Source organism: Oncorhynchus mykiss, chromosome 15 (assembly GCF_057628025.1).
Source record: "Oncorhynchus mykiss isolate SJ-2025 chromosome 15, ASM5762802v1, whole genome shotgun sequence".
Classification (NCBI taxonomy): domain Eukaryota; kingdom Metazoa; phylum Chordata; class Actinopteri; order Salmoniformes; family Salmonidae; genus Oncorhynchus; species Oncorhynchus mykiss.
In genome coordinates this window covers 15,617,204-15,641,955 of record NC_143036.1, presented here as the reverse complement: position 1 = coordinate 15,641,955, position 24,752 = coordinate 15,617,204, and the positions used below count along the sequence as shown (strand labels likewise).

At 45.1% G+C, this 24,752-nt stretch overlaps 1 protein-coding gene across 3 annotated transcripts; it reads right to left on the bottom strand.

The window, feature by feature from the left end:
- Positions 1-83: 83 nt before the first annotated feature.
- LOC110489671 (cyclin-dependent kinase 8) lies at positions 84-24,557 on the bottom strand. Of its 3 annotated transcripts, none has more exons than XR_016486575.1 (13): positions 23,842-24,557; positions 15,821-15,896; positions 15,622-15,732; positions 15,249-15,389; positions 14,516-14,573; positions 13,904-14,136; positions 13,485-13,628; positions 11,264-11,333; positions 10,590-10,662; positions 10,342-10,439; positions 3,879-3,966; positions 1,809-1,961; positions 84-1,683 (listed from the first exon to the last, which is right to left on the bottom strand). XR_016486575.1 is itself a non-coding variant. In XM_036943843.2 (13 exons), the coding sequence occupies exons 1-13, from the start codon at positions 23,967-23,969 to the stop codon at positions 1,558-1,560; spliced, it is 1,398 nt and encodes a 465-aa protein (XP_036799738.1). In that variant the 5' UTR covers positions 23,970-24,557; the 3' UTR covers positions 84-1,557. The 3 variants fall into 3 exon arrangements, 2 of the variants coding, with proteins under 2 accessions (XP_036799738.1, XP_090055501.1); XM_036943843.2 differs by having other exon boundaries at positions 14,005-14,136; XM_090199375.1 differs by having other exon boundaries at positions 14,005-14,136; positions 14,471-14,573; positions 23,842-24,294.
- Positions 24,558-24,752: the final 195 nt, after the last annotated feature.

Here is a 24,752-nt window from a genome sequence, read left to right as displayed (position 1 = left end):
AGAGGGAGAGAGAGGGACAGACAGACAGACAGAGACAGACAGACACACACAAAGAGACAGCAAGACAGAGAGAGACCCCAATGTCAACATTACCACTTTTATTGTCAGGATACTTGCGTCATGTAAAATATTTCAATACAGTAAAAATGCATGTTCCATATGCCATCCTCTACACAATGTGTTGGTTTGTCATCTGGAAGATAAGGCTTTGCCCACAGCGATAAAAACGGCAGCTCTCTCTCAGCACAACAGAAGCTACTTCGCCACTTTTTTTTTTGTGTGAAAACAAAACAGATTAAATTCTAAACTACTAAAATCTTTTTTTTTTTATTCCTTTGTTGTTTTTGTTTGTTTTTTCTCAATAAAGCCCTCAACCAGAGCTGTGGGCGGGGCCCCACAAACTCCCAGAATGCTCCTGTCAGCAGCTCAATTCGGTCCCCAACGAAGATGCCCATGGAAGGGCGGACAGACACAAAGACAGACAGACGGGAAGACACACAGACAGAGACAGTCACATGGTAGCTTTAGTCTCATCAAACCTTCAACAGGAAGAGGGGAATCCGGCTGGAAAGGGGTAGAGCATTGGTGGAGGGGTAAGGAGAGAAGGAAAGGAGGGTAAGGGAAGAGGGGAATCCGGCTGGAAAGGGGTAGAGCATTGGTGGAGGGGTAAGGAGAGAAGGAAAGGAGGGTAAGGGAAGAGGGGAGCCCCGGTTCCACCTTCTGTTTGTTGGTCTTGTGGCTGTAGTTCAGTTCCAGTTCTGAAGGTTAACTTTGTAATGGTCACAAACTTGCAGCAACGATAACTTGAACCACATGGGAAGGAACGAGGGAAACAACAAACTGACAGCATCTGTTCTTCCTTCTCCATCTTTCTCTTGGTTTAGTCTCCATGTGTTGGTCATGGTTGAATTGAAGTCATGTTCTGTCATGGCTGATGTTGTCGCGTTATGTCATGTTCTGTCATGGCTGATGTTGTTGCGTTATGTCATGTTCTGTCATGGCTGATGTTGTTGCGTTATGTCATGTTCTGTCATGGCTGATGTTGTCGCGTTATGTCATGTTCTGTCATGGCTGATGTTGTCACGTTATGTCATGTTCTGTCATGGCTGATGTTGTCACGTTATGTCATGTTCTGTCATGGCTGATGTTGCGTTATGTCATGTTCTGTCATGGCTGATGTTGTTGCGTTATGTCATGTTCTGTCATGGCTGATGTTGTTGCGTTATGTCATGTTCTGTCATGGCTGATGTTGTTGCGTTATGTCATGTTCTGTCATGGCTGATGTTGTTGCGTTATGTCATGTTCTGTCATGGCTGATGTTGTTGCGTTATGTCATGTTCTGTCATGGCTGATGTTGTTGCGTTATGTCATGTTCTGTCATGGCTGATGTTGTTGCGTTATGTCATGTTCTTTTAGAATGAGTATATTGTATTAACATACTGGGCTAATGGACTGCTGCAGTGAGGGTGGACCGGTGGGCTGTTGCCATAGACACACCCACTTCCCTTAGTACATTCTCCCTAGCGGGCATGGCGAGGGGTGGGTAGAGGTCAGGGGTCAGTAGCGGTGGGTCTGGTGTGAGTACTGCGGGGGCTGCTGGGAGGTAGAGGAGTATCCAATGCTGCTTTGGGGCAGTGATGTGCTTGGTCCGGGGTTCTGGTAGGCAGCATGTGGATTGGAGCGCTGACAGATAAATAAAGGTAATTTATCAGACTCTTAATTTCCAATTTAGGTTTTTACAATTTGGTGGGATAACCCAGAAATGAGCTAAATCATGCTGTATATGGTATTGCGTGTGTGTACTATACCTGATAGTCTGAGGTCATGAGGCCACTTGAGGTAGTGACTGGCGGGATCACTCGCACCTTCTTTAGGGGCGGGCCCTGGGCATGGCTATTGTCAGGGTTACCAGTGTGCCCCGCCCCATTGGTGTGGTTGTTCCCCTGCTGCTGCTGGTTCTTCTGGAAAATGAAACACCCACCCAAGCATCCATCAACGGATAACCATACACTAACACACACTGGAAATACACTCAAATGTTTCGCTTAAAAGACCCAATGCAGACATTTTTATATATTATATCATAATCAATTTTGTATCAATATCAAACCATTTCTGGGTAACAATTAAGTAACTAACTGTAATACATTTCCTAGATTTCCAAGTATTTTGCTAGGACTGTCTGGGAGTGGTCTGAGTGGCGAGGGGAAAACTGAAAAACAAGCGGTTATTGGCTGAGAGGTTTGGAACCCTCTGTTATTGGTCTATTAACCAATTTACCACAGTGACGTCACCATGGAAAGCTGAAACTAAATCCCATTACAAACCTGCTAATAACAAGTTTGTGTAGAAATGATACAAAACACACCAAAAAATACACTGGGCCTTTAAAAACTTTTCATCTACATTTGACTAAACACACACACACACACTAAACGTTTGGATAAACCTACTCATTCAAGGGTTTTTCTTTATTTTTATTTTTTCTACATTGTAGAATAATAGTGAAGACAAAACTACAAAATAACACATATGGAATCATGTATTAACCAAAAAAAGTGCTAAACAAATCAAAATATATTTCATATTTGAGATTCTTCAAAGTAGCCACCCTTTGCCTTAATGACAGCTTTGCACACTCTTGGCACTCTCAACCAGCTTCACCTGGAATGCTTTTCCAACAGTCTTGAAGGAGTTCCCACATATGCTGAGCACTTGTTGGCTGCTTTTCCTTCACTCTGCGGTCCAACTCATCCCAAACCATCTCAATTGGGTTGAGGTCGGGTGATTGTGGAGGCCAGGTCATTTGATGTAGCACTCCATCAGTCTCCTTCTTGGTCAAATAGCACTTACACAGCCTGGAGGTGTGTTTTGGGCCATTGTCCCGTTGAAAAACAAATGATAGTCCCACTAAGCCCAAAGCAGATAGGATGGCGTATCACTGCACAATGCTGTGGTAGCCATGCTGGTTAAGTGTGCCTCTAAATAAATCACTGACAGGGTCACCAGCAAAGCACCATCACACCTCCTCCTCCATGCTTCACAGTGGGGACCACACATGCAGAGATAATCCATTCACCTACTCTGCATCTCACAAAGACATGGTGGTTGAAACCAAAAATCTCAAATTTGGACTCATCAGACCAAAGGACAGATTTCCACCGGTCTAATGTCTATTGCTCGTGTTTCTTGGCCCAAGCAAGTCTTCTTATTGGTGTCCTTTAGTAGTGGCTTCTTTGCAGCAACTCGACCATGAGGGACTGATTCACGCAGTCTCCTCTGAACAGTTGATGTTGAGATGTGTCGGTTACTTGAACTCTGTGAATAATATATTTTGGCTTCACTTTATGAGGCTGGTACCTCTAATGAACTTATCCTCTGCAGTAGAGGTACCTCTGGGTCTTCCTTTCCTGTGGCGGTAGCTCAGGGGAGCCAGTTTCATCATAGCGCTTGATGGTTTTTGCGACTGCACTTGAAGAAACGTTCAAAGTTCTTGACATTTTCCAGATTGACTGACCTTCACAACACAACTGATTGGCTCAAACGCATTAAGGAAAGAAATTCCACAAATTCTCTTTTAACAAGGCACAGCTGTTAATTGAAAGGCATTCCAGGGGACTACCTCATGAAGCTGGTTGAGAGAATGCCAAGAGTGTGCAAAGCTGTCATCAAGGCAAAGGGTGGCTACTTCAAAGAATATAAAATATACTTTTTTTGGATATTACATGATTGCATATGTATTATTTCATAGTTTTGATGTCTTCACTGTTATTCTACAATGTAGAAAATAGTCAAATAAATAATTAAATCCTGGAATGAGTAGGTGTGTCTAAACTTTTGACTGGTACTATATATATATATATATATGAGGCACTCACATTTCTGACTTTCTCTGCCTTGTCCTCTGGCTCCTCCTCTGTCAGGAACTCCCTCTTTGGGTAGGGGATCTGGCAGCCTGCAAACACACTGAGTGAGAAATACAAAGAGTTATCAATCACTTATCTTACAGGATATACCCCCACATAACCCCAGACATGTAGTAATAAATGTGCTACTCTGTTCTGCCACCTCTGGTCTCCTGGCGTCCCACCCCTACCGGTGGTCATCTCCCGCTCAGCCCAGTAAAAGCTATTTTCTGTCCTGGCACCCCAATGGTGGAACCAAGCTTCCCCTTAACATCATGGCAGCTGCCAATCTTCCAGAAATTGTTTGAAACCCTACTTCTTTCAAAGCAGTGGAGGCTCCTCAGAGGAGGACCATCCTCCTCAGTGAATTTCATAAAAATTTTAGTTATCCTTTTCAGATAAAACTATACTAAATATAATCACGTCACCAAATAACTGATTAAAACACACTATTTTGCAAAGAAGGTCTACAGTAGCCTCAACAGCACTCTGTAGGGTAGCACCATGGTGTAGCCGGAGGACAGCTAGCTTCCGTCCTCCTCTGGGTACATTGACCTCAATATAAAACCTAGGAGGATCATGGTTCTCACCCCCTTCCATAGACTTACACAGTAATTATGACAACTTCCGGAGGGCGTCCTACAGCCTATCAGAGCTCTTGCAGCATGAACTGACATGTTGTCCACCCAATCAAAGGATCAGAAAACAAATCTAGTACTGAAAGCATAAGCTACTGCTAGCTAGCACAGCAGTGGATAAAAAGTGGTGAGTTATTGACTCGGAGAGAAAGACAATAGTTGAACAGTTTTGAACACAATTTCTTCCAAAATGAGACCTGAGACAGATTGAAAGTAAAAAGAAATGACACTTACTTTGCTAGCAAATGCAGCTAGCTAATTTAGCCTAATGAAGCAACCTGCTCCAACAGAGGGATGCTATGTTAGCTAGCTGGCTATGACTTTCCAACACAACACTGGAACTCCAAGTCAAGGTAAGCTTTTGGTATTACTACTGCGTGGCCCACCGGTGTAACTACATACTGACTATACACTAACACGTTAGTTCTGTTAGCTATGCTGACTAAGATGTTACTTTAGCTAATATGGTGACAACGATGTAGGCTGTTTGTAGAGGTTTGGCTTGGAAAGGTTTTTTCGCCGGGTCACATACAGCTGATTTGTTGTGCATTAAAGTTCACAAGCAAAGGGAAGGAATACAGCGTGAGAGTTTATGCATGATCAGGGGTGTATTCATTCCGCCGATTCTGTTGAAAAACATTTCTTAAACGGAAGCAACCGGATCAAAAACGGGGATAAACATACCTGTCCAATAGAAACTCTTGTTTTCAATGGACTAATGATTACACCCCATATCAGCTAGATGCAGGCATGAGTGTGCAAGGCGGTATTGAATGCCACTGTCTGTCACCTCAAATGTGTCTCTCGACCTGTTTACTCCGACATTGTAAACTTTAATTAATAGGCTAGGTTGTAGCAACCTCATGATGAGTACAGGGAAAATTGGAGTATCATGTAGTAGCCTAAACCTATCTCTGTTACATTGAACTGGGTGAATGGAATATGAATGACAGTCATCCAACATGCTGTAATAGAAATAAGGCCATGATCAGACCTGCCAACCCTGTCCAACTGTTTAGAGTACCAGATGGGCACGGCAAATTGGAGATTCATGTGCTTAGATAAACATTATGCATCACACCTGGTTCAGTTTAGACCTCTGAAAAGGTATTTAGAAAACATAAATAAAAGATTCATACTGATAAGTACAGAACATATAATATAAATATATGTTTTGTAGAATTAGCACTCTCAAACAGGGCCAATCACTAGGGCCAGCTCACAAGTATTGTTTTTTTAGACGCGGTTCCTAATCAAACATTAAAAGCAAAATCATTTTGAAAACTTAAAAACAAATGATCACATCGACACAGACTGCAAACTGGCTACACAAAGCTCAAGTAGGCTACCGCAAAGGGAATCTGAAGGCTGTTCAGTAGGCTACCGCAAAGAGAATCTGAACGCTGTTCAGTAGGCTACCGCAAAGGGAATCTGAAGGCTGTTCAGTAGGCTACCGCAAAGGGAATCTGAACGCTGTTCAGTAGGCTACCGCAAAGAGAATCTGAACGCTGTTCAGTAGACTACCGCAAAGAGAATCTGAACGCTGTTCAGTAGGCTACCGCAAAGAGAATCTGAACGCTGTTCAGTAGACTACCGCAAAGGGAATCTGAACGCTGTTCAGTAGGCTACCGCAAAGAGAATCTGAAGGCTGTTCAGTAGGCTACCGCAAAGAGAATCTGAACGCTGTTCAGTAGGCTACCGCAAAGAGAATCTGAACGCTGTTCAGTAGGATAATGCAAAGGGAATCTGAAGGCTGTTCAGTAGGCTACCGCAAAGGGAATCTGAAGGCTGTTCAGTAGGCTACCGCAAAGAGAATCTGAACGCTGTTCAGTAGACTACCGCAAAGAGAATCTGAACGCTGTTCAGTAGGCTACCGCAAAGAGAATCTGAACGCTGTTCAGTAGGCTAATGCAAAGGGAATCTGAAGGCTGTTCAGTAGGCTACCGCAAAGGGAATCTGAACGCTGTTCAGTAGGCTACCGCAAAGGGAATCTGAAGGCTGTTCAGTAGGCTACCGCAAAGAGAATCTGAACGCTGTTCAGTAGGCTAATGCAAAGGGAATCTGAACGCTGTTCAGTAGGCTACCGCAAAGAGAATCTGAACGCTGTTCAGTAGGCTACCGCAAAGGGAATCTGAAGGCTGTTCAGTAGGCTACCGCAAAGGGAATCTGAACGCTGTTCAGTAGGATAATGCAAAGGGAATCTGAAGGCTGTTCAGTAGGCTACCGCAAAGGGAATCTGAAGGCTGTTCAGTAGGCTACCGCAAAGAGAATCTGAACGCTGTTCAGTAGGCTACCGCAAAGGGAATCTGAAGGCTGTTCAGTAGGCTACCGCAAAGGGAATCTGAAGGCTGTTCAGTAGGATAATGCAAAGGGAATCTGAAGGCTGTTCAGTAGGCTACCGCAAAGGGAATCTGAAGGCTGTTCAGTAGGCTACCGCAAAGGGAATCTGAAGGCTGTTCAGTAGGATAATGCAAAGGGAATCTGAAGGCTGTTCAGTAGGCTACCGCAAAGGGAATCTGAAGGCTGTTCAGTAGGCTAACGCAAAGAGAATCTGAACGCTGTTCAGTAGGCTACCGCAAAGGGAATCTGAAGGCTGTTCAGTAGGCTACCGCAAAGGGAATCTGAAGGCTGTTCAGTAGGATAATGCAAAGGGAATCTGAAGGCTGTTCAGTAGGCTACCGCAAAGGGAATCTGAAGGCTGTTCAGTAGGCTACCGCAAAGAGAATCTGAAGGCTGTTCAGTAGGCTACCGCAAAGGGAATCTGAAGGCTGTTCAGTAGGCTACCGCAAAGGGAATCTGAACGCTGTTCAGTAGGATAATGCAAAGGGAATCTGAACGCTGTTCAGTAGGATAATGCAAAGGGAATCTGAAGGCTGTTCAGTAGGATAATGCAAAGGGAATCTGAACGCTGTTCAGTAGGATAATGCAAAGGGAATCTGAACGCTGTTCAGTAGGATAATGCAAAGGGAATCTGAACGCTGTTCAGTAGGATAATGCAAAGGGAATCTGAACGCTGTTCAGTAGGCTACCGCAAAGGGAATCTGAACGCTGTTCAGTAGGATAATGCAAAGGGAATCTGAAGGCTGTTCAGTAGGCTACCGCAAAGAGAATCTGAAGGCTGTTCAGTAGACTACCGCAAAGAGAATCTGAACGCTGTTCAGTAGGATAATGCAAAGGGAATCTGAAGGCTGTTCAGTAGGCTACCGCAAAGAGAATCTGAAGGCTGTTCAGTAGGCTACCGCAAAGGGAATCTGAACGCTGTTCAGTAGGATAATGCAAAGGGAATCTGAACGCTGTTCAGTAGGATAATGCAAAGGGAATCTGAACGCTGTTCAGTAGGCTACCGCAAAGAGAATCTGAAGGCTGTTCAGTAGGCTACCGCAAAGAGAATCTGAACGCTGTTCAGTAGGCTACCGCAAAGAGAATCTCAACGCTGTTCAGTAGGATAATGCAAAGAGAATCTCAACGCTGTTCAGTAGGCTACTGCAAAGAGAATCTGAAGGCTGTTCAGTAGGCTACCGCAAAGGGAATCTGAACGCTGTTCAGTAGGCTACCGCAAAGAGAATCTGAACGCTGTTCAGCAGGCTACCGCAAAGGGAATCTCAACGCTGTTCAGTAGGCTACCGCAAAGGGAATCTGAAGGCTGTTCAGTAGGCTACCGCAAAGAGAATCTAAACGCTGTTCAGTAGGATAATGCAAAGGGAATCTGAACGCTGTTCAGTAGGCTACCGCAAAGAGAATCTGAACGCTGTTCAGTAGGATAATGCAAAGGGAATCTGAACGCTGTTCAGTAGGATAATGCAAAGAGAATCTGAACGCTGTTCAGTAGGATAATGCAATGGGAATCTGAAGGCTGTTCAGTAGGCTACCGCAAAGGGAATCTGAACGCTGTTCAGTAGGCTACCGCAAAGAGAATCTCAACGCTGTTCAGTAGGATAATGCAAAGGGAATCTGAACGCTGTTCAGTAGGATAATGCAAAGGGAATCTGAAGGCTGTTCAGTAGGCTACTGCAAAGGGAATCTGAAGGCTGTTCAGTAGGATAATGCAAAGGGAATCTGAACGCTGTTCAGTAGGATAATGCAAAGGGAATCTGAACGCTGTTCAGTAGGATAATGCAAAGGGAATCTGAAGGCTGTTCAGTAGGCTACCGCAAAGGGAATCTGAAGGCTGTTCAGTAGGCTACCGCAAAGGGAATCTGAACGCTATTCAGTAGGCTACCGCAAAGGGAATCTGAACGCTGTTCAGTAGGATAATGCAAAGGGAATCTGAACGCTGTTCAGTAGGCTACCGCAAAGGGAATCTGAAGGCTGTTCAGTAGGCTACCGCAAAGGGAATCTGAAGGCTGTTCAGTAGGCTACCGCAAAGGGAATCTGAACGCTGTTCAGTAGGATAATGCAAAGGGAATCTGAACGCTGTTCAGTAGGCTACCGCAAAGGGAATCTGAACGCTGTTCAGTAGGATAATGCAAAGGGAATCTGAACGCTGTTCAGTAGGCTACCGCAAAGGGAATCTGAACGCTGTTCAGTAGGCTACCGCAAAGGGAATCTGAACGCTGTTCAGTAGGCTACCGCAAAGAGAATCTGAACGCTGTTCGCTAGAAGAGTCTGTTTCAGCCTATGTAAAGGTGTCTGTTGTATTTCTTTGCGCATGTATCATTTCAGATTTTCGAAATTGATCAAATCTAAAATGTAGTGCAAAGGCATTTTAGAAGTATTGCCTCTAAATCTAATACAGGACACTCATTCATTCTTCATCGCGCAGTCTTCTAAACTCAACTCCATTTAATTCCATGCTTTTTGTGACGTGGATCATAATTACTGTTAGTCTATCAGGTTGCGTTATCCTCGTAATGTTACGTGGAAAAAACAACTAATGGGACGCAGAATTAAATGTTTTTCACACTCGCACAAATGCGAACAGTTATTTTTCGTACTTGCATTTAGTTTCTTTCACTAGCAAATGCGAGTGAACTGCTGGCACATTAGAGCCCACTGAATGTCCATCTTATGTTCGCTAACGTTAGCTTGAACCAATGCCTTTACCTTTCCACAACACACAGAGTCCATGTGTTAACTTACAGCTGACAGTCTGCAAACTCAGCATCACAACAAACAGGAGGGACAGACACGAGGAAGCTACGTTGAATAATGATGTATTCATCTCCATGTCCGTTGACACAAACTCCGTTCATGTCTGTGTGTTGCAGCTCGAGAATCGGGTTGTTAGATTTACTCAGTGGATACTTTTTTTCTTCTTCAAGTATTAAAATAAAAATAAAATAACAGGTCTTTTTCCTTTCTGCGTACTTTTAACTCGGATCTCGTACCTGCGTACATGGACAGTCGCTCTGGATAAGTGTCAGCTAAATGACTAGAAATGTCAAATGTAATACGTGTTATGTGGTAATACATGTAGTAATACCTGTTATGTGGTAATACATGTAGTATTACGTGTATAAATACGTGTTATGTCGTAATACTTGTAGTAATAAGTGTTTTTTGTTGTTGTTATAAATGTGTTATGTAGTAATAAACAAGTTAGAGATGTTTTATTAGGGTCCTGACTCATTGATGTTTTATTAGGGTCCTGACTCACTCAGAGGTGGGCAGTGGTTCCTCCAGGAAGTAAGGGTCCTGACTCATTGATGTTTTATTAGGGTCCTGACTCATTGATGTTTTATTAGGGTCCTGACTCACTCAGAGGTGGGCAGTGGTTCCTCCAGGAAGTAAGGGTCCTGACTCATTGATGTTTTATTAGGGTCCTGACTCATTGATGTTTTATTAGGGTCCTGACTCACTCTGAGGTGGGCAGTGGTTCCTCCAGGAAGTAAGGGTCCTGCATGGCCTGCTCAGACGTGATCCTGCGGATCGGGTCCATGGTCAGCAGCTTCTGGAGCTAAACACAACGTTAGACACATCACGAGTAAAACACAGTGATTCCTTTTCATTTTAAATTTTTTTTTTAACTGAAAATACTTTTGTGTCAGCCTGAACAATGCTACAGTATGTAACAACAATCTCCAGGCAAAAACGAACTTTAACTCACCAAGTGGAATGCTTTGCTGTCTGGTTTCACTTTGTGTTTCTCCATGTATTTTATTAGGCTGCAGTTTGTATACCTGTAAAAAAAAAAGTGTTATTTCAGTTTGTACACCTGTGATAAAAGGTGTTATTTCAGTTTGTACACCCGTGATACAAGGTGTTATTTCAGTTTGTACACCCGTGATAAAAGGTGTTATTTCAGTTTGTACACCTGTGATAAAAGGTGTCATTTCAGTTTGTACACCTGTGATAAAAGGTGTGATTTCAGTTTGTACACCCGTGATACAAGGTGTTATTTCAGTTTGTACACCCGTGATACAAGGTGTTATTTCAGTTTGTACACCCGTGATACAAGGTGTTATTTCAGTTTGTACACCCGTGATACAAGGTGTTATTTCAGTTTGTACACCCGTGATACAAGGTGTTATTTCAGTTTGTACACCCGTGATAAAAGGTGTTATTTCAGTTTGTACACCTGTGATAAAAGGTGTCATTTCAGTTTGTACACCTGTGATAAAAGGTGTGATTTCAGTTTGTACACCTGTGATACAAGAACAGGTTATATCAGTGGATGAGTAGAAGACATATCCAATCTTAAAATCCTAAAATTGATCTTGTCCTGAGCTGGCAGGAAGCATGCAGGCAGTCAGACACACATGTAGAGATAAAGGTACTCACGTGTTCCTTCTGAAGTCCTTCATCAGAGTGGAGTGCTCGGGCATCTTCTTGATGTCTTCCCAGTCCTTCTCTGAGGATTACATCATCAGACGATGTCAGTGAGTGTTTGTACAGAACCCACATATTGCTTTGGATTCATACAAGCCGGACAGAATAGAACTGTGCCTAGTTAGGGTTTAATTGCACTCGTCATTCAGTATTCTCTTAATATCACCGTTATCCAGGCAGGTTTTGGATTACACATGGGCTCTCCAAGGTTTGACCAAGGTAAAAAATGTCACACATACAAGCGCCCATTTCAATGCACATAGCCGTGTCCTGATGAGTTATGGGAGTATCCAGCCCTCGTGGGGTAACCCCCCCCCCCCCCCAAAATCCAGGCCTCGTGGGGGAAACCCCCCCTCACTGTACCCAGCCCTCGTGGGGTAACCCCCCCCATATCCAGCCCTCGTGGGGGAAACTCACCCCCATATCCAGCCCTCGTGGGGGAAACTCACCCCCATATCCAGCCCTTGTGGGGGACCCCCCCCCCCCCTATATCTAGTCCTTGTGGGGGAACCCCCCCTATATCTAGTCCGCGAAGGGGAAACTCCCCCCACTATATCAAGCCCCCATGGGGTAACCCCCCCACCACTATATCTAGTCCTTGTGGGGGAACCCCCCCCCCCCCCCTATATCTAGTCCGCAAAGGGGAAACTCCCCCCACTATATCAAGCCCTCGTGGGGTAACCCCCCCCCCACCACTATATCCAGCCCTCTCGTGGGGGAACCCCCCCCTCTATATCCAGCCCTCGTGGGGGAACCCCCCCTCTATATCCAGCCCTCGTGGGGGAACCCCCTCTATATCCAGCCCTCGTGGGGGAACCCCCCCTCTATATCCAGCCCTCGTGGGGGAACTCCCTCTATATCCAGCCCTCGTGGGGAACCCCATCTATATCCAGCCCTCGTGGGGGAACCTCCTCTATATCCAGCCCTCGTGGGGAACCCCATCTATATCCAGCCCTCGTGGGGAACCCCCTCTATATCCAGCCCTCGTGGGGGAACCCCCTCTATATCCAGCCCTCGTGGGGAACCCCATCTATATCCAGCCCTCGTGGGGAACCTCCTCTATATCCAGCCCTCGTGGGGGAACCCCCTCTATATCCAGCCCTCGTGGGGTAACCCCCCCCCCATATCCAGCCCTCGTGGGGGAAACTCACCCCCATATCCAGCCCTCGTGGGGGAAACTCACCCCCATATCCAGCCCTTGTGGGGGAACCCCCCCCCCCCTATATCTAGTCCTTGTGGGGGAACCCCCCCTATATCTAGTCCGCGAAGGGGAAACTCCCCCCACTATATCAAGCCCTCGTGGGGTAACCCCCCCCCACCACTATATCCAGCCCTCTCGTGGGGGAACCCCCCCTCTATATCCAGCCCTCGTGGGGGAACCCCCCCTCTATATCCAGCCCTCGTGGGGGAACCCCCTCTATATCCAGCCCTCGTGGGGGAACCCCCCCTCTATATCCAGCCCTCGTGGGGGAACCCCCTCTATATCCAGCCCTCGTGGGGAACCCCATCTATATCCAGCCCTCGTGGGGAACCCCCTCTATATCCAGCCCTCGTGGGGGAACCCCCTCTATATCCAGCCCTCGTGGGGAACCCCATCTATATCCAGCCCTCGTGGGGAACCTCCTCTATATCCAGCCCTCGTGGGGGAACCCCCTCTATTTCCATCCCTCGTGGGGGAACCCCCTCTATATCCAGCCCTCGTGGGGAACCCCATCTATATCCAGCCCTCGTGGGGAACCTCATCTATATCCAGCCCTCGTGGGGAACCTCCTCTATATCTAGCCCTCGTGGGGGAACCCCCTCTATTTCCAGCCCTAGTGGGGGAACCCCCTCTATTTCCATCCCTAGTAGGGGAACCCCCTCTATTTCCATCCCTCGTGGGGGAACCCCCTCTATTTCCATCCCTCGTGGGGGAACCCCCTCTATTTCCATCCCTCGTGGGGGAACCCTCTATATCTAGCCCTCGTGGGGGAACCCCCTATATCTAGCCCTCGTGGGGGAACCCCCTCTATATCCAGCCCTCATGGGGAACCCTCTATATCTAGGATTTGATACCAGCATCCTCCTGGTTGCCAGCTTACTTCCCAACATATTTTTGTCAGACTCTGGATTCGAACTGGCAACCCTCCAACCGCTAGGCTACCTGCCGCCAGGCCCAGCCCAGCTCTCTCACCAGCGGGGAAGCCCATGACGTTGAAGATGCGGTCCAGCTGGTCATGGTGGTAGGGGTTACTGGTCTTGATGTCCTCTTGGCGACAGTGGAAGATGGGCTCAGATGTCAACAGCTCGGCAAAGATGCAGCCAATAGCCCAGATGTCTGACAGATGCACATGCAAGATTAGAGATGTCACACTGGGATTGGAGCACACGCCCAGTCAGAGACACCCTCTTGAACATGCTTACGCACACACACACACACACACACACGCTTACACACACACACACACACACACGCTTACACGCTTACACACACACACACACACACAGCAGAATATGTCCTAGGATGGTGGAAGGATAGCTCAAAACTTCCTCTCTTGGTGCACAGGGCAAAAAAAAAACACCACACCCACCCTTCCCCGTGGCTGTTCTCACAGATGGCTTTGGTGTAGTGCCTGGCACCTAGCAGTAGCTCTGGTGCCCTGTACCAGAAGGTGACCACCACACCCACCCACCCACCCCGTGGCCGTTCTCACCGATGGCTTTGGTGTAGTGCCTGGCACCTAGCAGTAGCTCTGGTGCCCTGTACCAGAAGGTGACCACCACAGGGTCCAGATCTGCTAACGGCTTCAGTGGTGAGTTAAAGAGGCGGGCAAAGCCCATGTCCGCTGTAGGGAAACACAAATCAATAAATAATAATGAAGTATAATGTTCAAATAATGTGTAATGAGAAGTGAATTAACTATATCCATTATATGTAGTGACATAAAGCCTTATAACCTATATGTAGTGACATAAAGCCTTATAACCTATATGTAGTGACATAAAGCCTCATAACCTATATGTAGTGACATAAAGCCTTATAACCTATATGTAGTGACATAAAGCCTCATAACCTATATGTACTGACATAAAGCCTTATAACCTATATGTAGTGACATAAAGCCTTATAACCTATATGTAGTGACATAAAGCCTTATAACCTATATGTAGTGACAAAACCTTATGAAAAGGGTCCTGAAAACACGCCATGAGATCTCGTCGTACCGATCTTTACTCGACCCCTCTCTGGCCCCTCCCCCATTACTAGGATGTTGGCAGGTTTCTGAGGAAAAACAGATGACAGTTAAAGCAGTAATCAGCAGTTGAAAGAATAACAGTGTTTTTGCCCGCCACTGTTTCACATGGGGCCGGAGAAATGTAACAACTCAAGTTAATAGACAGCGCTATGGATGCAAGGAACGACCATCCATGAAATCAACATGTTTATTTAACCATGTTTTGCAGCTATACAGTGTTTGCGTACGTTTACTTTGTTTACAAACATTGGAGTAAAACATGCTTATATTTTGGGTTCTGATGGGGTACGACACTTGAACTAAGCTCATGAGGCATTTATTAGTTAAATTATTCAAGAATAAATGGATACATATTTAATTTATAAAGTCCAAAATTGATGTAGCTACTGCAGATTGCCCCTTCAATGTAATCCAAATTTTTACTTCCATTATCCTAATACCCACAGTGATAACACATTAACTGAAAGGAATTAAAGATGAATTTGGCACCATAAGGCTGAGTCACATGTGAATGGTTCAGGAAGTGTCAATGCTGCCCTCTGGTGGAAAAACAGTGAACATAACATCCAAGAGAGCAGCAGAACAAGACTCTCTTCTGATCTCTCCTCTCCTCGACCCCTTCCTCCCTCCCTCCCTAGATCTCTGTGTAGGACCCAGTTGGTGTGCAGGAAATGGATGGTCTTTCTACTTCGGTCTCTCACCAGGTCTCTGTGTAGGACCCAGTTGGCGTGAAGGTAATGGATGCCATCCAGGATCTGGTAAAGCAGGGACTTGACCATCCCCCTGGGCAGCTGCAGGGGCTTCTTATTGGCCTTGGACGCTCTGTGGAACTTTATGATGTGCTGTGGATAAAGGGGGCATTGTTAGCGTGTTTGCGTTTGTGTGTGTGTGTATATTACTTTCCTTGTGGGAATCGTAAATCCCCACAAGTAAAACAAGAAATTCTCCCTCGTGGAGACATTTTCCAGGTCCCCACAAGGACAAAGACTATTTTAGGCTTAGGGGTGAGGTTTAGGTTTTACAATAGAATTAGGGTTAAAGTTAGGGAAAATAGGATAGTGAAACGTGTATTACCCAGAGGTCATGCTCGGCATAGTCGAAGAGCAACCAGACTTTACGGTCTGCGTGTGACAGGAACACCTTCTGCAGTGAGATCACATTAGGATGCTTCAGCTCCCGCAGTAGCTAGAAAAATAAACATTCATTCACACAAACATTATGAGATGTCTCACAGACCCAGGTTAAACCTGCTCGAGCTAAACACCACACTTACTGCAATCTCTCTGCAGGCAGACATGGAGATGCCAGTGCCTTCAATCTGCTTGAGGGCGTAGTCCTTATCATCCTTCCTGCAGACAGAGAAGATACAGCATCATCCCCAGTTCACCACAGTTCCCATGTGACCTTGCTACACAGAGATAATGGAGGCTGGCAGCTGGTGGAACAGGAGTGGGAAAGGGGAATACCTAGTCAGTTGTACAACTGAATGCATTCAATGTGTCTTACTCATTTAACCCAACCCCTCAGGGGCTGCCATAATCGACATCCACATCAGCACCCGGGGAACAGTGGGTTAACGGTCTTGCTCAGGGGCAGAATGACAGATTTTTACATTGTCAGCTCAGGGATTCGATCCAGCAACCTTTTGGTTACTGACCTAGCTCTCTAACCACTAGGCTACCTGCCTGGCCGTGAGAAGAGGGAAAGATGCTTCAATTACCTCCCGATTTAAGTAAAATAGTTATTGGTTGTGTACATATATTTTGCAGATGTTATCAGGTTTCTAGCTCCAACACTGCAGTCATACAAATCAATACACACAAATCCACTAAATAAAATGAAAGGAATTAAGAAATATCAGAACAAACAATGTCAGAATCCGTATATGATGTACAGTACATTCAGAAAGTATTCAGGCCCCTTCACTTTTTCCACATGTTGTTACGTTACAGCCTTATTCTAACATTGATTAAATTGTCCCCCCCCCCTCATCAATCTACACACAGTACCCTTCAATAACAAAACAGGTTTTTAGACATTTTTTCAAATATATTAAAAATAAAAAAAAACTGAAAAATCACATTTACATAAGTATTCAGACTATTTACTCAGTACATTGTTGAAGCACCTTTGGCAGTGATTACTGCCTCGAGTCTTCTTGGGTATGACGCTATAAGCTTTCTCTGCAGATCCTCTCAAGCTCTGTCAGGCTGAATGGGGAGTGTCACTGCACAGATATTTTCAGGTCTCTCCAGAGATGTTCGACCGGGATCTGGCTGGACCACTCAAGGACATTCAGAAACTTGTCCTGAAGCCACTCCTGTGCGCTTAGGGCTGTTGTCCCGTTGGAAGGTGAACCTTTGCCCTAGTCTGAGGTCCTTAGCGCTCTTCAGCAGGTTTTCATCAAGGATCTCTCTGTACTTTGCTCCGTTCATCTTTCCCTCGATCCTGACTAGTCTCCCAGTCCCTTCCACTGAAAAACATCCCCACAGCATGATGCTGCCACCATAATTTTTTTATTTGACCTTTATTTAACCAGGTAGTCCAGTTGAGAACAAGCTCTCTGCGACCTGGCCATGATAAAGCAAAGCAGTGCGACAAAAAAATAACACAGAGTTACACATGGGATAAACAAAAGTACAGTCAATAACACAATAGAATATCTATATACAGTGTGTGCAAATGGCGTAAGGAGGTAAGGCAATAAATAGGCCATTGTAGCAAAGTAATTACAATTTAACAAATTAACACTGGAGTGATAGATGTGCAGATGATGATGTGCAAGTAGAAATAATGGTGTGCAAAATATCAAAAAATTAAATAAAAACAATATGGGGATGAGGTAGGTAGTTGGATGGGCTATTTGCAGATGGGCTATGTACAGCTGCAGCGATCAGTAAGCTGTTCAGATGCTTAAAGTTAGTGAGGGAGATATAAGTCTCCAACTTCCGCGATTTTTGCAATTCGTTCCAGTCATTGGCAGCAGAGAACTAGAAGGAAAGGCGGCCAAAAGAGGTAATGGCCTTGGGAATGACCTGCTGGAGCGCGTGCTATGGGTGAGTGTTGTTATGGTGACCAGTGAGCTGAGATAAGGCAGAGCTTTACCTAGCATAGACTTATATATGACCTGGAGCCAGTGGGTCTGGCAACGAATATGTAGTGAGGGCCAGCCGACGAGAGCATACAGGTCGCAGTGGTGGGTGGTATATGAGGCTTTGGTGACAAAACGGATGGCACTGTGATAGACTACATCCAGTTTGCTGAGTAGAGTGTCATTTACAAAATAGCCTCCAACGTCGCCGAAGTCAAGGATCGGTAGGATAGTCAGTTTTACGAGGGTATGTTTGGCAGCGTGAGTGAAGGAGGCTTTGTTGCAAAATAGGAAGCCAATTCTAGATTTAATTTTGGATTGGAGATGCTTAATATGAGTCTGGAAGGAGAGTTTACAGTCTAGCCAGACACCTAGGTATTTGTAGTTGTCCACATTTTCTAAGTCAGAACCGTCCAGAGTAGTGATGCTAGTCATGCGGGCGGGTGCAGGCAGCAATTGGTTGAAGTGCATGCATTTAGTTTTACTAGCGTTTAAGAGCAGTTGGAGGCCATGGAAGGAGTGTTGTACGGCATTGAAGCTTGTTTGGAGGTTTGTTAACACAGTGTCCAAAGGGCCAGATGTATACAGAATGGTGCTGTCTGCGTAGAGGTGGATCAAGGAATCACCCTCAGCAAGAGCCACATCATTGATATATACAGAGAAAAGAGTCGGCCCGAGGATTGAACCCTGTGGTACCCCCATAGAGACTCCCAGAGGTCCGGACAACAGGCCCTCCAATTTGACACACTAAACTCTGAGAAGTAGTTGTTGAACCAGGCTGTTGAGTCTGCCGATAAGAATACAGTGATTGATAGAGTCGAAAGCCTTGGCCAGGTCGATGAAGATGGCTGCACAGTACTGTCTTTTATTGATGGCGGTTATGATATCGTTTAGGACCTTGGCATGGCTGAGGTGCACCCGTGACCAGCTCAGAAACCGGATTGCACAGTAGAGAAGGTACGGTGGGATTCGAAATGGTCAGTGATTTGTTTGTTATTTTAGAAAGGCAGGGCAGGAAGGATATAGGTCTTTAACAGTTTGGGTCTAGAGTGTCACCCCCTTTGAAGAGGGGGATGACCGCGGCAGCTTTTCAATCTTTAGGAATCTCGGACAATACGAAAGAGAGGTTGAACAGACTGGTAATAGGGGTTGCAACAATGGCGGCGGATAATTTTAGAAAGAGAGGGTCCAGATTGTCTAACCCAGCTGATTTGTACGGGTCCAGGTTTTGCAGCTCTTTCAGAACATCTGCTATCTGGATTTGGGTGAAGGAGAAGCTGGGGAGGCTTGGGCAAGTAGCTGCGGGGGGTGTGGAGCTGTTGGCCGGGGTTGGGGTAACCAGGAGGAAAGCATGGCCAGTCGTAGAGAAATGCTTATTGAAAAACTCGATTATCGTGGATTTATCGGTGGTGACAGTGTTTCCTAGACTCAGTGCAGTGGACAGCTGGGAGGAAGTGCTCTTCTTCTCCATGGACTTTACAGTGTCCCAGAACATTTTGGAGTTAGGGCTACAGGATGCAAATTTCTGTTTGAAAAAGCTAGCCTTTGCTTTCCTAACTGACTGTGTGTATTGGTTCCTGACTTCCCTGAAAAGTTGCATATCGTGGGGACTATTCGATGCTAGTGCAGTACGCCACAGGATGTTTTTGTGCTGGTCGAGGGCAGTCAGGTCTGGAGTGAACCAAGGGCTATATATGTTCTTAGTTCTACATTTTTTGAAAGGGGCGTGCTTATTTAAGATGGTGAGGAAATTACTTTTAAAGAACAACCATGCTTCACCGCAAGGATGGTGCCAGGTTCCTCCAGATGTGACACTTGCATTCAAGCCGAAGAGTTCAATCTTGGTTTCATCAGACCAGTGTATCTTGTTTCTCATGGTCTGAGAGTCCTTTAGGTGCCTTTTGGCAAACTCCAAAACGGGCTGCCATGTGCCTTTTACTGAGGAATGGCTTCCGTCTGGTCACTACCATCAAGGCCTGATTGGTGGAGTGCTGCAGAGATGGTTGTCCTTCTGGAAGGTTCTCCCATCTCCACAGAGGGACTCTAGAGCTCTGTCAGAGTGACCATCGGGTTTCTTGGTCACTTCCCTGACCAAGACCATTCTCCCCGATTGCACAGTTTGGCCAGGCGGACAATTGTAGTTAGAGTCTTGATGATTACAAACTTCCTCCATTTAAAAATGATGGAGTTACTGTGTTCTTGGGGACCTTCAATGTTACAGACATGTTTAGGCACCCTTCCCCAGATCTGCGCCTCGACACAATCCTGTCTCGGAGCTCTACGGACAATTCCTTGGGTTGGTTTTTGCTCTGAAATGCAAGGCCAACTGTGGGACCTTGTATAGGCAGATGTGTGGCTTTCAAAATCATGTTCAATCAATTGAATTTACAACAAGTCGGAAGTTTAAACTCAGTTTTCATAATTCCTGATGTTTAATCCTAGTAAAAATTCTCTGTCAAATGTTTCAGGTAGCCTTCCACAAGCTTCCCACATTAAGTTGGGGGTATTTTGGCCCATACCTCCTGACAGAGCTGGTGGATCTGAGTCAGGTTTGTAGGCCTCCTTGTCATACACGCTTTGCATGGGGTCATTGTCCATTTGGAAGACCCATTTGCGACCAAGCTTTAACTTCCTGACTGATGTCTTGAGATGTTGCTTCAAAATATCCTCATCATTTTCCTTTCCCATGATGTCAAGAAAAGAGGCACTGAGTTTGAAGGTAGGCCTTGAAATACATCCACAGGTACACCTCCAATTGACTCAAATGATGTCAATTAGCCTATCAGAAGCTTCTAAAGCCATGACATAATTTTCTGGAATTTCCCAAGCTGTTTAAAGGCACAGTCAACTTAGTGCATGTAAACTTCTGACCCACTGGAATTGTGATACAGTGAAATAAACTGACTGTAAACAATTGTTGGAAAAATGACTTGTGCCATGCACAAAGTAGATGTCCTTACCGACTTGCCAAAACTATAGTTTGTTAACAAGACATTTGTGGAGTGGTTGAAAATGTAGTGTATGTAAACTTCTGACTTCAACTGTTTTTTTTTGTAATAAAATGGCAAACATTTCTAAAAACCTGCTTTTGCTTTGTCATTATGGGGCATTGGGTGTCGATTGATGAGGAAAATGTTTAATTTAAGGCTGTAACGTAGCAACATTTGGAAAAAGGGAAGGGTTCTGAATACTTTCCAAATGCACTGTATTTGATGGTGTGTAGACAGTATGGACAGTATATTAAAAGAAAAGGTGTGTGCAGCAGTAGTTATATAGGATGAGCCTTGACTCTAATACAGTATATACACATATGAAGTGGGTAAAACAGTATGTAAATATTGACCAGTGTTCAAAGACTATGTACATAGGGCAGCAGTCTCTAAGGTGCAGGGTAGAGTACTGGGTGGTAGCCGGCTAGTGGTGACCATTTAACAGTCTGATGGCCCGGAGAAAGATGTTTTTCAGTCTCTCGTTTTTAGCTTTGATGCACCTGTACTGTCTATGTTTTCTAGGTGGTAGCAGAGTGAACAGAGTGGTTCGGGTGGCTAAGGTCCTTGATGATCTTGTTGGCCATCCTTTGACACCGGGTGCTGTAGATGTCCTGGAGGGCAGGCAGGGTGCCCCCGGTTATGAATTGGGCTGACCGCACCACCCTCTGGAGAGCCCTGTGGTTACAGACGTTGCAATTGCTGTACCAGGCGGTGATACAGCCTGACAGGATCCTCTCAATGGTGCATCTGTGGAAGTTTGTGAGGGTTTTAGGGGCCAAGCCAAAGCCAATTTTGGCGCTGTTGCCACCATTTCAGGTTGTCAGTGATGTGCACACTGGGGAACTTGAAGCGTTTCACACTTTCCACTATGATCTTGTGGATGTGAACGTCCTGTATCTGCTGTCTCTAGAAGTCCCCAATCCGCTCCTTCGTTTTGTTGACGTTGAGGGAGAGGTTATTTTCCTGGCACCACTCCGCCAGGGCCCTCGGGGCTCTTGTCGTTGGTAATCAAGCCTACCACTGTTGTGTCATCTGAAAACTTGATGATTGAGTTGGAGACATGCATAGCCACACAGTCATTGGTGAACAGGGAGTACAGGAGAAGGCTTAGCACGCACCCTTTTGAGGATCAGCGTAGTGGAGGTGTTGTTGCCTACCTTCACCACCTGGAGGTGGACCATCAGGAAGTCCAGGACCCAGTTGCACAGGGTGGGGAGCAGCCCCAGGGCCCTGAGATTAGTGATGAGCTTGGAGGGCACTATATTGTTGAAGGCTGAGCTATAGTTGATTAACAGCAGTCTTACATAGGTATTCCACTTGTCCATATGGGATAGGGCAGTGTGCAGTGCGATGAGTCATCCGTGGACCTGATGGGGCGGTATACAAATTGTACTGGGTCTAGGGTTTTGGCTAAAAGGTGATATGATCCTTAACTAGCCTCTCAAATCACTTCATGATGACAGAGGTGAGTGCTACGGGGCGGCGATAGTCATTTAGTTCAGTTACCTTCGCTTTCTTTGGCACAGGAACAATGGTGGACATCTTGAAGCAAGTGGGAACAACAGACTGGGATAGGGAGCGATTGAAAATGTCCGTAAACACTCCAGTCTGCACATGCTCTGAGGACACGGCTTAGGATATTGCATGGGCCGGCAGCCTTGCGAGGGTTAACACGCTTAAATATCTTACTCGCTTTGGCCACGGAGAACGAGAGGTCACGCACTAGCTCTTTTTCCAATGGTCAAATTAACTCACAGATTGGTCTTGGGTACTGTATAAAAACCTACAACTACTACCAGGGTGAGCCTTCTCATATGTATGCTTTCCCTTTTCAGAATTACAAGTGTGTGGCCACAGGATGAATATTGTAAATAAATATCTGCCATGTGGGATTACAACTCAACAAGCTGTCATAGTAGACAGTGCCACCAATCGATCACCAATATAAAAGCATAATTATCATTGCCTACATGTTTTTTTTTCGCTCTGAATAAAACAGTAGGTAAAAACGTTGTATTTGGTCATATGTGGAAATGTGCCTTACCGTCTTTTGAATTTTGTGTAACTTCTAGTCAAGGAAGCATAATGCTAAATATATTGGCACACTCCACCTACCAAGACCATTGCCAAATATGGCCGCTGACACCTCCTTTTATAGGAAGCCTTGAGGTGGTACAACCCAGCACATCGAGAAGGGCGTGGATTTCATACCTAACCCCTCCCTTGAGATGATGTAAAACCATATGATTTTTTCCTTAGTTATAGTGAAAAATGTAGATATAGTCATCATTTTGAGTCGATTTCAATGGTAGTTTAACTGCTAAGGGCCAAAAGATTTAGATTAGATTTACAACTGAAACAACACTTTTGCATCAAACTGTCAAAATGAAGACCATATCGACGTGTTTCACTATAACTAAGCAAAAAACATCTGGTTTTCCATTAAACATTATTTTTTCCCATAACATATTTGACTCTTTAACGCTCCATATTAACTCTTCCTCCACGTGTACTGGATTGGTTAAACAGTGCAGAAGAGAACCACCCCTGACAGTTGTTTTTCTTGTCAAATCCAGTATTTTGGGGATCTCGTTTCAGGCGTTTCTTTTACGCCTGCTACGTAGGATAGCCCCTGGCTTGTTTGGCTGCGTCAGTGATAGGCTGGCCTACTTCACTCAGTTGTTGATATTGCTGCGAAAAATGTAAAAATCTGATCATGTAAAAATGACAGCATAATTTGATACCGAAATACATCCTCAGAATTTCTGTCTGCAAAACCCCGACGTGAGTTGTTACAACACCCCCGGTTATGTTATGTTTAATCTGTGAGCGAAGGCGCCCTTATAAAAACTGCTTGATTGAACTGCATTCAACGATGTCAAATTAAACTGATGGATTTTGCATACACACTGCACCGTTAGCACGGGGATAGGCCACTGATGACAGTGGTCAAATCGAGACAGTAAATTGTGTCATGGAGCTCGAGCCCCCATTCTCCAGATGATATGACGTCTCTGGAGTGTATTCAGTGGGTTCTTCAATCTACTAGTGATTTTCATCACACTACGAGTTACAAATAGGTTTATTGCTGCAAATAGCAATCGGAGATTGGGCCTTGAAAACAGGAGCAATTAACGAAGACACCGGAGTTATTTTATTTGGAGACTGGCGGACCTGAAGGCCTTCTTACTGGCTATATCAATATAAACTTACCCATCTTTTCTCTTTGCTTTATATACATGACCGTAGGTGCCTCTCCCCACTTTGCATCCCTCATATTCAAACAGGTCCTCTACACGTTCTCTCTCCCCGGTCAGCATCACTTTGAAATCATAGTCCATCTTCTCTGTTGTTTTGGTCAATTATCTTTTGCTTCCTTTTAAAGCGCCGCTTAGGAGGCAACTTACTTCACAACCCGGGTTAGAATTTTTAGTTGCCTTCCCTCGCGTCGCTCTCTCCTCAGCCCTGTTTCCACATCTAACCGCTCGGTTTATGTGTACCAGAGAAGATGCCGGATTCTTATCCGGGACGAGGGGACAGGTATGGGAACGATTACTAACCCTTCTATGTATTCTCTTGCTACTGCGTTTCTCCAACCGGTATCTCACTGGGGAGAACAGAAATTCCATGCACGGCTTTGTCGTAAAATGTCGTTATGTAGACTGTACAGAAAGAGACGGGAGAAAAGTGTTTAGAGCACCACGTGGACTTTAACTCTTTGTAACGTGAAGGGGCTAAAATTCACACAAACAAATATATAGTATTCTGTTCAAAACTTTGGTACCTCTGCAGCAAGTTTAAAATGTTCCCCCTTCACATTTTATGGCAATTACTCCTCTCCTTAATAATACATTGATGTGGATGTCCACAATTAGACAATTCTGGCGTCTAATAAAGGCAGAAAGACTAGTCAATATACGCGCATAGACATTGACAAACGAAAACATGTAATTATGTCATTTTCCAATTGCATTCAGACTGCGGGGAGAAAAATTATCAAACTTCGTGATTTTATGTAAAATACATTTGTGAAAAATAACCTGTTGAAAATTGTAAAGCAGTCGTCTTCATAGTTAAACAAATAATAATACATATATACATTGATTGAAACACAACAATTAGCT